Source organism: Mustelus asterias, chromosome 18, assembly GCF_964213995.1.
Source record: "Mustelus asterias chromosome 18, sMusAst1.hap1.1, whole genome shotgun sequence".
Classification (NCBI taxonomy): Eukaryota; Metazoa; Chordata; class Chondrichthyes; order Carcharhiniformes; family Triakidae; genus Mustelus; species Mustelus asterias.
The window spans coordinates 23,777,597-23,793,671 of NC_135818.1; the positions used below are offsets into that span (position 1 = coordinate 23,777,597).

The 16,075-nt window shown below is 43.4% G+C and overlaps 1 protein-coding gene across 11 annotated transcripts in view; it reads right to left on the reverse strand.

Annotated features, from left to right (window-relative positions):
- The window catches only part of LOC144507009 (calpain-3-like), a 132,234-nt gene that overhangs the window by 5,604 nt on the left and 110,555 nt on the right, over positions 1-16,075 (reverse strand). For all 11 annotated transcript variants that reach the window (XM_078233533.1, XM_078233531.1, XM_078233535.1 and 8 more), the window contains 4 exons: positions 12,905-12,973; positions 8,999-9,077; positions 5,973-6,089; positions 3,544-3,602 (listed from right to left, as the gene is read on the reverse strand). In XM_078233533.1, the coding sequence (XP_078089659.1) occupies positions 3,544-3,602; positions 5,973-6,089; positions 8,999-9,077; positions 12,905-12,973 (324 nt within the window). The remainder of the gene's footprint in view (positions 1-3,543; positions 3,603-5,972; positions 6,090-8,998; positions 9,078-12,904; positions 12,974-16,075) is intronic.

Here is a 16,075-nt window from a genome sequence, read left to right on the forward strand (position 1 = left end):
CCAGATTCACTATGCCTGCCCGCCACCATATCCGCCGCTGGCTATTTGAGAGAATTCCACCCTTTATTATCGTAACATACATAACTTAAGGAGATAATAAATCAGTTAGTGTACCAAGGAAATAAGGTCCTGTGGGGTTTCTCCCTAATGTTCCAAAAATAATCCAGTAGATGTTAAGCCATTCTCTCGAATCAGTCCTTATAAATAACCAGTCACATTCTGTAACCTTGGCTTCAACAGAAGTGTATGATATTTGACACATTTGAGGGGATTTAAAATGCCAGCAATTTCAGTTGGATTACACCCACTAGTATGGTTTTAACAGAATAGCATCAACAGGGAAGGTCACTGCTCCCCCAATGAGAAGAATGGACCACATGCTGGAGAATAATAGAGAAAGGGAGCTGTTGACTAGAGGTCTGCCAGATTCATATCTTTTCCCAGTCAAAAATTGTATGTGCAATGAATTCTAGGACTGCTACGATAAGATCATAAGAAACAGGAGCAGCAAAAGGCCATTCAGCCCATTGAGTCTGCTCCACATTCTATAGATCATGGCTGATCTGATTGTGGCCTTAACTCCACTTTTCTGCCTACCCCCAAAAACCCTTAACTCCCTTGTCGATCAAAAATCTCTAACTCAGCCTTGAATACATTCTATAACTCAGCCTCCACTGCTTTGTAGAAAAGAGAATTACAAATACTAATAATCTTTGCTTTCTCATCGCCATTTCAAATGGGAGACCAGTTATTTTTAAATTGGGCCCCCTAATTCCAGATTCCCCATTAAGAAAAGCAAAAGTAGAAGCACACATCCTCTCAGCATCCACCTTATCAAGCCCCCTCAGAATCTGATAAGTTTCAATAAGATCGCCTCTCATGCATATGCACCCAACCTGCGCAATCTTTCCTCAAAGGGCAACCTTGTTATCCCAGGAATCAGCCCTCTCTGACCTGCTTCTAATGCAAGTATATCCCTCCTAAAGTAAGGAGACCAACACTGTACAAAGCGCTGACATGGCTATATGGCTGTAGGAATACAATGAATCATGAAAGTTAGCATGCAAGTAATTAGGAAGGCAAATGGAATATTGGACTTTTCACAAGGGGGATCAAATATAAAAGTGGAAATGTTTTCCAACACACCCAGATCCCTCTGTACCCCATCATTTAAATAATATCTCTTCCTCCCGTCGAAAGTGGACAACATCAATTTACATTCCATCTGCCATTTTTTTGCCCATTGACTTAACCTGGCTTCTTCCCTTTGCATACTCTTTGTATCCTCCTTGCAACTTGTTTTCCTACCTATCTTCGTACCATCTGCAAAGTTGGCTACAATACAGTCAGTCCCTTCATCCAAGATTGTAAATGGTTGAGTCCCAGCACTGATTCTTCTGGCCGCTGGCCCGCCACTTGTTGCAGTGCGACAACCTGAAATTGATCCATTTATCCCAACTCCGTTTACTTTAAGGTAGCCAATCCTCTATTGATGTGAATATATCACCCCAAAAACCAAGAGCTCTTATCTTATGCAGTAACCTTTTATGTGGCACCTTGTTGAATGCATTTTGGAAATCCAAATACACTACGCCCACTGTCACCCCTTTAACTACCCTGTTTGTTAAATCTTTGAAGAACTCTAATAAATTTGTCAAACATGATTTCCCTTTCACAAAATCATATTGGCACAGTATGATTTTCTAAATGTCATGCAAATACCTCCTTAACAATGGATTCTACATGTTTCCAATAGCAATGTTAGGCTAACGGGCCTATTGTTTCCTACTTTCAGTCTCCTTCCTTTTTTGAATAGAGATGTTAGATTTGCAGTTTTCCAATTAGCTGGGACTTTTCCAGAATTAAGGAATTTTGGAAGATTACCAGTAAAATATTCACTGTCTCTGCAGTCACTTCTTTTAAGATCCTAATATGTAGGCCAGTTGGTCCAGGGGACTTGGCAACTTTAATTCCATTCTTTCCTAGTACTTTTCTCTGAGGTGATATTGATTGTTTCCCTTTTGTCTCTTGATTTTCTACAACTCCAGGAATGCTTCTCGTGTCTTTTATTGTAAAGACAGATACAAAGTGCTTGGTCAAAATCACTGCCATTTCTTTGTTTCCCATTATTAATCCCAGTTTTAACCTCAAAGGGACCAACATTTGCTTTAGCTACTTATAAACATTTATTTGTTCTCTCTATTATTGCTTTAGTTACCCTTTGCTGGTTTCCAAAAATTGTCAATCCCCTGGTCTATCACTAATTTCCACAGCATCGTACATCAGTTCTTTTAATTTGATATCATCCTTAAATTCCTTCGTTAGCCATGGATGGTGCACCCTTCTCATACTATCTTTCTTTCTCAATGGAATATATCATCAATGAGAGCTATGAAATATCTCCTTAAATGTCTGTCACTGTTTTCTACCATCTTATCTTTCAACCTATTTTCTCATTCCACTTTACCTAACTCTATCTTCATACCCTTCTAATTGCTTTTAAGTCTCAAATCCATATTTCTCACTGTCAAACTGAATATGAAATTCTGACATGTTATGATCATTCTTCCCTCAAGGATCCATTACTATGTGGTCATGAACTAACCCTGCCTCATTACATATTGTGGAGATGCCGGCGTTGGACTGGGGTAAACACAGTAAGAAGTCTCACAACACACCAGGTTAAAGTCCAACAGGTTTATTTGGTAGCAAAAGCCACTAGCTTTCGGAGTGCTGCTCCTTCATCAGGTAAGTGCTTCCCCTGACGAAGGAGCAGCGCTCCGAAAGCTCGTGGCTTTTGCTACCAAATAAACCTGTTGGACTTTAACCTGGTGTTGTTAGAATTCTTACTGTCATTACATATGTCTAAAATAATCTATTCCCTGGTTGGTTCCAGAGCATATTGTTCTAATGAACTGTTCCAAATACATTCAATGAACACATCTTTCAGGTTACCTTCCCAATTTGATTAATCCAATTCACATGAAGATTAAAATCACCAATGATTATTGCAGTTAGTTACTTTCAAGCAAATGGGCTTGATTCATATTGTCCTACAATGTAGCTACTGTCCGCAGCCTATAAGCTCCTTCCACCAGTCACTTCTCTCCTTTGTATTTCTTGTCTCCACTTAAATTGATTCTGCATCTTGACCCTCTGAAACAAGATCATTTCTCACTACTGTACTAATCTCATCCTTTATTGACAGAGCTACCCCATTTTCCTCTTCCTTTCTTCCTATCCTTCTGAAATGTCCCTTGAAAATTCAGGTCCCAACCATGGTCACTTTGCAATATCTCTGTAATGTTTATCATGCACTCTGATGGCTGCTTCAGCCAGGTATCATCCACACACTATTTCTTGTGATGTCTATTAAGGGGAACGGAAGACAATGCATTAGATCCAAAAGATCCTGAACATTTCAGAATATGTACACAAGAAGCTAAAAGGCCCAAGAAAGGCACATTTCCTTTTAAACCACATATGCACTCAGTGCCCGATAAGCAAATATGGTTCAGTCATATGAGTGGCAGATGCACCTACCTCCAGCACACTGAGTTTAATGATTCCATCTCCATCTTTATCAAAGGCATGGAAAGCTCCTGCAGAATAAAAAAGGGGCCAAAGAAGACAGTGACTTCTCTTGAAAAAAAAACAACACAAGGGCATAAACTGATTTTATCACTGGTGAAATGCAATAATCCCGAGAACACAATAAGAGTCCAGACACTGGAAAGGAATCAAGACTGTCCAGCTTGCTGCATCATTCTGATCTTGCTATTTGGTTTTCCAGCCTTTATTTCAATGTTTGAGGACAAAACCCATTATAGAGATCACTTAAAGCATTGAAAGGTGCAAGAAAAAAATCTTCCTTTTGGTACCATTGTAACATTGTCCAATTTCTCCTCTGATTTAAATATGGTTCCACAAGAGCAGGTCCCACACAAGTACTTCACCCATGCATAGGTCTAGCTGGTGGAGAATTGACAAGTGTTCCTATATTGAACGCCACACAAGGACGTCACAGACAAATCCCAATCTTTCCCTAATCCGGGAGAGGGGAGAAAGGAAAATCGGATCATGGTGGACAAACTGCTTGTGTGGAGGATAAACCCCAACATGGACTGGTTGGGCCAAATGGCCTACTTCCATGTTGTAATTTGTATTGAACCCTACATCTAGCTGCAATCAGCTAATTCAAGAGGTCAACCCTTCTGCCTTTTTATGGCTCAATGCCAACTGAGCCAGTGGCGTGTCCCACATAATACAGAACAGTTGCAAATTGTTGAGTATTCCTTATAATATTTAAATCTATTTCAACCGCGCCACTTTGTACCCATCCTTCACTGGGGCATATTCTAATCCCTAACTGAAGAAACCACACATCTTTTCTCAGAAGCTCTTGAATCATGAGTCATATGTCTGCCCAGGGACTGAACTTCCAATTTAATACTTCTCTATTCGTTATTACTCTAAATGATATAACTAAGATCACAAACTATATGCTTTTCCCTGATGGCTTATAAGTGTCTACACAGTTGGTGGCACAACTGAAGCCAGAACTTAACCTTGAGGCATGTTCTGTGTGAAGGATCTGCTTTGAGGTTAGGCAACTCAGAAGAATGGGATTTCAGCATTCCTGCATTTTTTTTTACTGCAAATACTTCTATAAATTATTTCCAGTCCATATTCTGCCCACAGACAGTCTGACTGACAGGCTAAAGACCTATTGTAAAGGGAAGCCTGCAGCACAAGAATACAACCATGGAGAGTAGGCAGGTCTAGTGGGAGCTGATAGGAGAGATGGGGTGGAGGGGAGGGGATCCTGATTGCAGAAGAGTCCCAAACACAGGATTATCTTGATCATAGCAATTGGGGGAAGGAGGATCCTATGGTGATCAGGAAAATGCTGCTGCTGGTTAAGGGATTCTGGTCAAAATTGGTGTTAGATGGTGGTCAGGAGAAGAAGGCAGTTGAAGTTGGAGCAGATGATGGTCAAGGATATCTAATCATGGGTGGAAAGAAGCAAACAGATCATGAAAGTTTGGCTTACTCAGTAAATTTTAATCTTGAAGAATGCTTGGGTTGTGACCAGGAAGGATGGGGGGATCTGACCATAAATGGTGGTGAGTCTCAACACCAGGAATGGTACAGGGAGTCACCAGGAATGGTGGGGGAAATTAACCAGAAATTTGAGGAGTCATCAGGAATGGTGGAGAAAAGTCACCAGGTACAAGTACATTCTCCCCATGTCTGCATGGGTTTCCTCCACGTGCTCCAGTTTCCTCCCACAGTCCAGACAGACAGACGTGTTGGTTAGGCGCATTAGCCATGCTAAATTCTACCTCAGTGTACCCAAATAGGTGCTGGAGTGTGTTGACTAGAGGATTTCAACATTAACTTAACTGTAGTGTTAATGTAAGCCTACTTGTGACACTAATAAATAAACTTAAACTTAAATTAGTGCTTGGGGACATTTTTGAACAATGGAACCATACTCAAAGTATTCAGTTCTGCCTTAGTCATTTCATGGATCATAAGAGAAGGGGCATCCACTCGTGTGCTGATGAATTTAAAAGACCACAAAATCAAAAAGGATAAAGCTCAGCCCAATGCTCCACACAAGCTGCAGACTCCATTGTGACTGAGGAAAGGATATCCTCGGATGGTGATGGCTAACACTAGGGGACATAGCTTTAAATTGAGGGGTGATAGATATAGGACAGATGTTAGAGGTAGGTTCTTTACTCAGAGAGTAGTAAGGGCGTGGAATGCCCTGCCTGCAGCAGTATTGGACTCGTCAACATTAAGAGCATTCAAGTGGTTATTGGATAAACATATGGATGACATTGGAATAGTGTAGGTTAGATGGGCTTTAGATTGGTTTCACTGGTCGGCGCAACATCGAGGGCCAAAGGGCCTGTACTGCGCTGTAATGTTCTATGTTCTATTAAGAATGATGCTGCACTTACTGAACATCCCCTCCAGTCTCACAACACAACAGATGAAACTGTCAAAGTCCAGGTTCATATTTTCATCAGCATAGCGCATGGAGATGATCTCATAGAGCTGGCTGTTCAGACGGAAACCTGAAGAACAAGAAATAAGAATATATACTACATCTCAGGTAATCTCATCGACAATGTCACCAACACTCCCCTCCAGTTCCAGTAAACTGGACCACCCATGTAAATACTGTGGCTACAAGAGCAGGTGAGAGGAATTCTGCAGCGTGTAACTCACCTCCTGACTCTCCAAAGCCTGTCCACCATCCTCAGGCACCAGTCAGGAGTATGATGGCATACTCTCCACTTTCCTGGAGGAACGCAGCTCCAACAACACTCAAGAAGGTTGACACCATCGAGGATAAAGCAACCACTATCCACCATCTAAAACATTCATGCCCTCCTCCAGTACAGAGTGATAGCAGTGTCTGCCATATACAAGATACACTGCAGCAACTTGTCAAATCTCATTGGGTAGCACGTTCTAAATGCCTGATCTCCATCACCTGGAAGTTCAAAGGCAGCAAGCACATGGGAACACCAACATCTGCAAGATCGTCCCCTAGCCATATGCTATTCTGATTTTGAACCATATCACCATTCCTTTAATGTCACTGGATCAAAAACCTGAAACACCCTCATGAATAACACTGAGTGTACCTACACCACATGGATATCAGCACTTCAAGAAGTCGGCTTATCACCACCTTCTCAAGGACCATTAAGGACAACAAATGTTGTCCTTATCAGTGACACTCACATCCAATGAATAAATTAAAAGCAAAGCCCAACAATCCAAGCTCCTCTGGTCAGTCATTTAAGGCACAGAAGGAGATGCCATCTCTCCATGAAGCAATCCATTCAGTCCCATTCCCCAGCTCAAGTCCTGCAGATTTATTTCCTTTAAGTTTTCATCCAATATACTTTTGAAATTATTGATTGTTTCCACTTCCATCCCCCTTGCTGCCAGAGAGTTCCAGGTTATTGTCACTTGCTGCATAAAATAGTACTTTCCTCACATTTCCTGCATCTCTTTCTGTGTTCCCTTGTCCTTGTACTATCCAGGTAATGGAAACAGTTTTATCTTGTCTATCTTATCCAAGCCCGTCATAATCTTGTACATTTCTGTCAAACCTTCCCGCAATCTCCTTTGCTCCAAGGAGAAAAATCCCAGCTTTTCCAACCCAACTTTGTCCCGGAGCTGCCCCATCCCTGAAACTATTCTAGTAAATCTTTTCTGAACCCTCTCAAGGGCACTCACATTCATCCTGAAGTGTGGTGATCAGAAGTGGATATAATATTTCAGCGGGAGCTAACCCAAGCTTTATAAAGGTCAGCATACATCTTGGAACGAAATGTCTAACAAACATACGAAATCAGACATCCCTAGAAAATGTTAGCATCTAATGCAACAAGTAATATCATAATTCATGTAGGCTGAAGGAGAAAGAGGGATCATAGAAATCATAGAAACCCTACAGTGCAGAAGGAGGCCATTCGGCCCATCGAGTCTGCACCGACCACAATCCCACCCAGGCCCTACCCCCACATATTTACCCGCTAATCCCTCTAACCTACACATCCCAGGACTCTAAGGGGCAATTTTTAACCTGGCCAATCAACCTAACCCGCACATCTTTGGACTGTGGGAGGAAACCAGAGCACCCGGAGGAAACCCACGCAGACACGAGGAGAATGTGCAAACTCCACACAGACAGTGACCCGAGCCGGGAATCGAACCCGGGACCCTGGAGCTGTGAAGCAGCAGTGCTAACCACTGTGCTACCGTGTCAAGCAGGTTCCAGCCAATTGGCACAGCTGACCTGTGTCCTCTGGCAATTGAACCCTTGATGTGGCTTTTGCTACCAAATAAACCTGTTGGACTTTAACCTGGTGTTGTTAAACTTCTTACTGAATTGAACCCTTCGCCATAATTCACGGTTCTCAGTCAACTGTGCTAACGCTGCTAAACACTGTTCTAACACCGCTTATAGATCACTGTGGTAACACTATACACAGTCCACTGTAAAAAAAATGATTAACATTTTTTGGAGTGCAAGACTGAAAGTGCAGTGGGTAACATCTCAGTTTTATAGGACTTTAGTGCCCTGGATTATTAAACACTCACCCTAATATATGAAAGTATCAGACAGAATGTTTTGCAAACATAACCGGGACAATCATTGCCAACAGAATTGCTGTATCACCATCTCAATATTGGTATCAGGAGGTCTGATCTAATTTTGAGATGCTCCAGCCTTAAGAATATCAGGGGCTAAGGTACTGGTTGCTGTACACATCAAGAGGGTTAATCATGTTTTTCCTGCATTATGGCAGAAGGTAAGTTCATGTATTCATAGAATCATGGAATTCCTACAGTGCAGGAGGTCATTCAGCCCATTGAGACGGCACCAACAACAATGTATGTTCGGCAAGTTACAAAATCCAAATATTTTTCAGTCACCACCTTCCCTCTCCTGCTGGGGCAAGTTGAAGTGTTGCAGAAATTCCCCTACCAGTTATCAATGAAATAAGAATGATTCCAGAATGCCTGACATTGCTGTCCTGGTGGGCTTGGGACCTCCTCTGGAGCTTCTCACTTGGAAATCAATCACACCTGTAAACCAAAATCAAGTCCACAGATCTTGCGACAGGAAGGGAAGATCTGGACAAAAAAGTTCACATGTTGTGTTAAAGAACCTGACACTGCAGCAGATCCAGAGGGGCAGGCTGTGCTCCTCAGATGAGAACATCTTTCTCCATCAATATTTTCATTTCTCCTTCTGGAAAAACTCTATCTGATGATGTTTTAATCTACTGACTGCATTGTTGAAACACCTAAACTTCAAGAACTTCAAACAAATCCTTTCAAGTCCAGCTATTCACAGATATCAGTTTGCACGGTTCCATCACAATCATGCTGATTCTTTCCCACTCACCTGCATCACAGTCTAACTCCCATTTGTAGACACTTTCAGCCCATTCGGACTCACCTGCATCATTTACAGCTGTGCGCATTTCATAGCTGTCAATCAAACCAGAATTATCCTTGTCGTATTCCATAAAGATTGCCTGCAAAAAACAGGAAATAACAATTAACATATCTGGCTGGTACTGACATCAGAACACAGTTACAGTATCATGTCTGAGGGACTGAGGTCAGAATACATTTACAGGATCATATCTGAGAGACTGAAGCTAGAATACAGTTTCAGGGCTATATTTGATGGGCTGAGACTGTAATACAACTGCAGAATCATGTCTGAGGCACTGAGGCCATACTGCAGTTACAAGATCTGCATGAGATTGAGTTCAGGAATATTCACCACATTATTGGGAACACTCATAGTTCTGAGTCATTAGATGACGATTGTCCATTTTTCATTCCTGGGTGGTTCTATGTGGCGCTCTCACAAATTAAAAGTTCTAAAGTGATGATAATTTAGTAAAAACAGAAAATGCTAGAAAATCTCAACAGGTCTGACAGCATCTGTGAAGAGAGACTAGAGCCAATGTTTCGAGTCTGGATGATCCTTCATCAGAGCTCAGTTTTGTAGTGATGTTGTAAGTTGAAGAACCAACATACTTTTTCCTGACAAGCTTTAAAGGAAATCAATTCAATCCTGGACATATTCTTTGGTATAGTTGAGTAGATAGTTTCATACATAGACAAGGCCTTAAGGTATCAATTCTTTCAATCTGTGCATTATAAAGCATGATGTGGAGATGCCGGCGTTGGACTGGGGTAAACACAGTAAGAAGTTTAACACCACCAGGTTAAAGTCCAACAGGTTTATTTGGTAGCAAAAGCCACACAAGCTTTCGGAGCTCCAAGCCCCTTCTTCAAATGAGTGGGAATTCTGTTCACAAACAGGGCATATAAAGACACAGACTCAATTTACATGAATAATGGTTGGAATGCGAATACTTACAGCTAATCAAGTCTTTAAGATACAAACAACGTGAGTGGAGAGAGCATCAAGACAGGCTAAAAAGATGTGTATTGTCTCCAGACAAGACAGCCAGTGAAACTCTGCAGGTCCAGGCAAGCTGTGGGGGTTACAAATAGTGTGACATGAACCCAATATCCCGGTTGAGGCCGTCCTCGTGTGTGCAGAACTTGGCTATCAGTTTCTGCTCAGCGACTCGGCGCCGTCATGTGTCGTGAAGGTTTAGAACGCTTACCCGAATATCAGAGGCCGAATGCCCGTGACCGCTGAAGTGCTCCCCAACAGGAAGAGAACACTCTTGCCTGGTGATTGTCGTGCGGTGTTCATTCATCCGTTGTCGCAGCGTCTGCATAGTTTCCCCAATGTACCATGCCTCGGGATATCCTTTCCTGCAGCGTATCAGGTAGACAACGTTGGCCGAGTTGCAAGAGTATGTACCGTGTACCTGGTGGATGGTGTTCTCACGTGAGATGATGGCATCTGTGTCGATGATCCGGCACGTCTTGCAGAGGTTGCTGTGGCAGGGTTGTGCGGTGTTGTGGTCACTGTTCTCCTGAAGGCTGGGTCGTTTGCTGCGGACAATGGTCTGTTTGAGGTTGTGCGGTTGTTTGAAGGCAAGAAGTGGGGGTGTGGGGATGGCCTTGGCGAGATGTTTGTCTTCATCAATGACATGTTGAAGGCTCCGGAGGAGATGCCGTAGCTTCTCCGCTTCGGGGAAGTACTGGATGACGAAGGGTACTCTATTCACTGTGTCCCGTGTTTGTCTTCTGAGGAGGTCGGTGCGGTTTTTCGCTGTGGCGCGTTGGAACTGTTGATCGATGAGTCGAGCGCCATATTCTGTTCTTATGAGGGCATCTTTCAGCGTCTGGAGGTGTCTGTTGCGATCCTCCTCATCCGAGCAGATCCTGTGTACACGGAGGGCTTGTCCGTAGGGTACGGATAACCTCACGATGCTCCACTTCTCCAGCTTCCACCCTAAACACGTTAAAGAAGCCATCCCCTACGGACAAGCCCTCCGAATACACAGGATCTGCTCGGATGAGGAGGATCGCAACAGACACCTCCATTCGCTGAAAGATGCCCTCATAAGAACAGGATATGGCGCTCGACTCATTGATCAACAGTTCCAACGCGCCACAGCAAAAAACCGCACCGACCTCCTCAGAAGACAAACACGGGACACAGTGGATAGAGTACCCTTCGTCGCCAGTACTTCCCCGGAGCGGAGAAGTTACGGCATCTCCTCCGGAGCCTTCAACATGTCGTTGATGAAGACAAATATCTCGCCAAGGCCATCCCCACATCCCCACTTCTTGCCCTCAAACAACCGCACAACCTCAAACAGACCATTGTCCGCAGCAAACTACCCAGCCTTCAGGAGAACAGTGACCACGACACCGCACAACCCTGCCACAGCAACCTCTGCAAGACGTGCCGGCTCATCGACACAGATGCCATCATCTCACGTGAGAACACCATCCACCAGGTACACGGTACATACTCTTGCGACTCGGCCAATGTTGTCTACCTGATACGCTGCAGGAAAGGATGTCCCGAGGCATGGTACATTGGGGAAACTATGCAGACGCTGCGACAACGGATGAATGAACACCGCTCGACAATCACCAGGCAAGACTGTTCTCTTCCTGTTGGAGAGCACTTCAGCGGTCATGGGCATTCGGCCTCTGATCTTCGGGTAAGCGTTCTCCAAGGCGGCCTTCATGACACATGACGGCGCAGAGTCGCTGAGCAGAAACTGATAGCCAAGTTCTGCACACACGAGGACGGCCTCAACCGGGATATTGGGTTCATGTCACACTATTTCTAACCCCCACAGCTTGCCTGGACCTGCAGAGTTTCACTGGCTGTCTTGTCTGGAGACAATACACATCTTTTTAGCCTGTCTTGATGCTCTCTCCACTCACGTTGTTTGTATCTTAAAGACTTGATTAGCTGTAAGTATTCGCATTCCAACCATTATTCATGTAAATTGAGTCTGTGTCTTTATATGCCCTATTGTGAACAGAATTCCCACTCACCTGAAGAAGGGGCTTGGAGCTCCGAAAGCTTGTGTGGCTTTTGCTACCAAATAAACCTGTTGGACTTTAACCTGGTGTTGTTACACTTCTTACATTATAAAGCAAACAGACAATTAGAGAAACTGACATCTCAGACAGTCCACACTCCAAATGGCTGAATGGGTAACTGCATCTTAAAGTGACCCATTTCTCCATATTGGCTTAGAAGGTTGCAGATTCAATCTATGTTCTGTGCTGATTTGTCAGTGCAAATATTGGCCATGATGCTCATGACTTGTGAAGGAGCCAAACCATCCGAGCTCCGGTCCTGTTCATAATGATAGATTCAGGCTTGGCTATGACAGTATCACTCCCTAATATGCATAGTCAATAGTAGACATGTACCTGTGGGGGCCTGCTGAATAGGAATAGTACGACAGCAAAGGGATAAAAAAGCACCATCAGGAAAACAGATGACTCCCAAAGTGACAGACTTGAATATGTACTTCAGACTTAAGAACTAACTCAATTTGGAATTTAAAAGTTAGGTGAGTGCAAGTTATTTGCAATTGGTTTTGATTGAATCCTGACCCACAAAGTTATTTGACCTCAATAACTGTGAGGAAGGGGTGGGGCAAAGGAAGACCATAACCCCCTAAATCAGCACTACCTCCTCCACTACTGAATAAAGAAATACACAAATGGAAATAGACAGCAATTAACTATAATTTCAAATTTTTCCACCATTATAAACAAAAGCCTGTCAAACTCTAAATTAACCTTTCTACCATTACTGATAATCTGGGAGGAAATTAATTGGCTGCACTATCATTAGCCAAACGCTAATGGCCAAGAGGTTGAACCCAGTATAATTCAAAGACAGTAACGCTCCCTGTGATACAAGTGTCTTAAATCCTCCAGCACATCCTACCTGCCATTTCTTAATCTTGTTCCAGAGCTGTCTAAATTCCATCAAATTAAGCTTCCCAGACGCATCCGTCTGTCAGCAATGTTAAGGAAGACATAATGGAAGATAATATGATAGTTCAGCAGGCGAGTAATAAGATTACTAATTCATAGAATCCCTAAAGTGCAGAAGGGGCCATTTGGCCCATTGAGTCTGTCACCACTCTCCGAAAGAACATCTTACCCAGACCCACCGCCTGCCCTATCCCCGTAACCCTGCGCATTTCCCATGGCTAATCAACCTAACCTACACATCTTTGGACACCAAGGGCCAATTTAGCATGGCCAATCCACCTGTATATCTTTGGACTAAGCACCTGGAGCAAACCCATGCAGACACGAGGAGAATGTGCAAACTCCACACAGTCACTCAAGGCCGAAATCAATCGAGTCCCTGGTGCTGTGAGGCAGCAGTGCTAACCACTGTGCAGCATGTTGCTCAAAAGGGTGCACAGTACCAATATTACATCCACATTTTGTTGATAAGAAAGTAGCCGCTGCAGCTAGGAATTATCAGCAGTTCCTTTACTTCTGTACTCAATTTGCAATTATGAAAGCAAATGAACACAATCGTAGAATAGAATCCCTACAGTGCAGGAGGCGGCTATTCGGCCCATTGGGCCTCTACTGATGACAACAATCCCATCCAGACCCTATCCCACATATTTACCCTTCTAATCCCCTGAATACTAAGGGGCAATTTAGCATGGCCAATCAACCTAACTTGCACATCTTTGGAGTGTGGGAGGAAACCGGAGCACCTGGAGGAGACCTACGCAGACCCAGGGAGAATGTGCAAACTCCACACAGACAGCAACATGAGGCCAAAATTGAACCTGGGTTCCTGGCACTGTGAGGCAGCAGTGCTAAACACTCTGCCAACATGCCACGCAAAAGGATGCAAGTGCATAGAATAGGTGAAAGCGAGTTAGCAGACCGTTTTTAGTTGTTGCACCAAGTCTAACACCCATGTTTGTGACAAATTAAAAGTGTTTGCACTAATCCAAGATAATGTGATCAGGCCTTTATCTGAATTCCTTGGAGCATACCTCATCATTGGGTAGATATTATTGCCCTTGACAAGAGGTTGAAGGGAACAACGGAGATATTGAAGCGATCAGGAATATATTATGTTGAAAATTAAAAAGAACATGGATGTGGTTTCTGTGGAAAATGGGAAGACACATGATGACTGATTGATGTTTGCACAAGTATCTAGGGAACTGACTGATTTAGTCAATTTGTTTCATATATCAGTGATGCAAGTTAAAATGAAGGAATTTGGCAGTAAGATGACAAAAATTAAGGGGTGAATATATTTTCCAGCTCTGCTGCTATAACTTGATCCGAAACATCATTCGTGCTCCCTGAATCTCCGCCGAAGATACAGCAAAACAATTGGATTATGTTCTGGGGAGAGAAAGGATTGAGAAGGTGGGTAGTTGATCCATTTAAGGGGAATTGTTTTGTTCGGACTGTTCCTGTTCCTAAAGTGCCTTATATACTTTTGCCTACAGGCAATTGTCATTTTGCCATTTCAGGTCTCTGCATGACCATCAGAAGCTGCATATCAGGACTACATTTCATACACTGTCGGCACTCTGAAGTAAAGTTATATTTCAGCAGAACAAATTTTGGGGAAGAAAACAATTTACGTGCAAACTCAAAAAACAGAAAGGAAGTTAAAGTCAAAGGATCAGGGAACTTAGTTCAACTATCCACTGCCACTATAGACTGGATCCAGTCCTGCCCTAGGCTGAGTTAGCTGATCACAGCCAGTTGTCAACATGAGGGAAATTAGCTCCAATTGGCATCAGTAACCAGAAGTGAGGTGGTGAAAATTGGTCAAGTTTCTCTCTCACAATTGCCATCCTGCAGTTTCTGTTGAAAGTGGATAAGCATGGACATTGAGTCAGGGCAGGTTCAAGCTCTACTGAGATATGCCTTGCAGTTGACCAATTTTTCTGAAATCATAGAATCCTACAGTGCAGGAGGCGGCCATTCAGCCCATCAAGTCCGCACCAACCACAATCCCACCAGGCCCTATCCCCACAACCCCATGCATTTACCCTAGATAGTCCCCCTGATAGTAAGGGACAATTTAGCATGGCCAATCTACCTAACTCACACATCTTTTGGACTGTGGGAGGAAACCAGAGCACCCAGAGGAAACCCACGCAGACACGAGGAGAACGTGCAAACTCCACACAGACAGTGACCCAAGCTGGGAATCGAACTCGGGTCCCTGGCACAGTGAGGCAGCAGTGCTAAACACTGTGCCACCGTGCCGCCCAATTCCCATATAAATGACAGTCACTTGACAGGGTACTGAAAGCTCACCATTGTCTGTGGAAGCATGTCCCAGTGCAAGTTAGCACTATTAGAATGAAAGAATAGAATACTTGTAAAATAGAAAAAAAACCAAAATGCTTTTCTGCCATGATGGGGATAAATTAGCTGGCTCCAAATTTTGAAAGTCACACAATTATGGAGTCAGCTGATCTTTGTTCTACCAAAATGGTAAAAAACTGCAGCATGCTGCTGTGCATAGGGACCTGGGTGTCCTTGTGCAAGAATCACAAGGAGTTTGTTTGCAGGTGCAGCAGGTAATTAAGAAGGCAAATGGAATTTTGTCCTTCATTGCTAGAGGAATGGAGTTTAAAAACAGCGAGGTTATGTTGCAGCTGTATAAGGTGCTGGTGAGGCCACATCTGGTGTACTGTGTACAGTTTTGGTCTCCTTACTTGAGAAAGGTCCCTAGCACTAGAGGGGGTGCTGAGGAGATTCACTAGGTTGATTCAGGAGTTGAGAGGGTTGGCTTATGAGGACAGACTGAGTAGACTGGGGCTACATTGGAATTTAGAAGAATGAGGGGAGATCTTATAGAAACATATAAGATGATGAAGGGAATAGATAAGATAGAAGCAGGGAAGTTGTTTCCACTGGCAGGTGAAACTAGAACTAGGGGGCATGGCCTCAAAATAAGGGGAAGCAGATTTAGGACTGAGTTGAGGTGGAACCAGCCATGATCTTATTGAATGGCGGAGCAGGCTCGAGAGGCCAGATGGCCTACTCCTGCTCCTAGTTCTCATCTTAAAAGAGTGCCAAGGACAGTTGTACAACTTCTACTACTGTC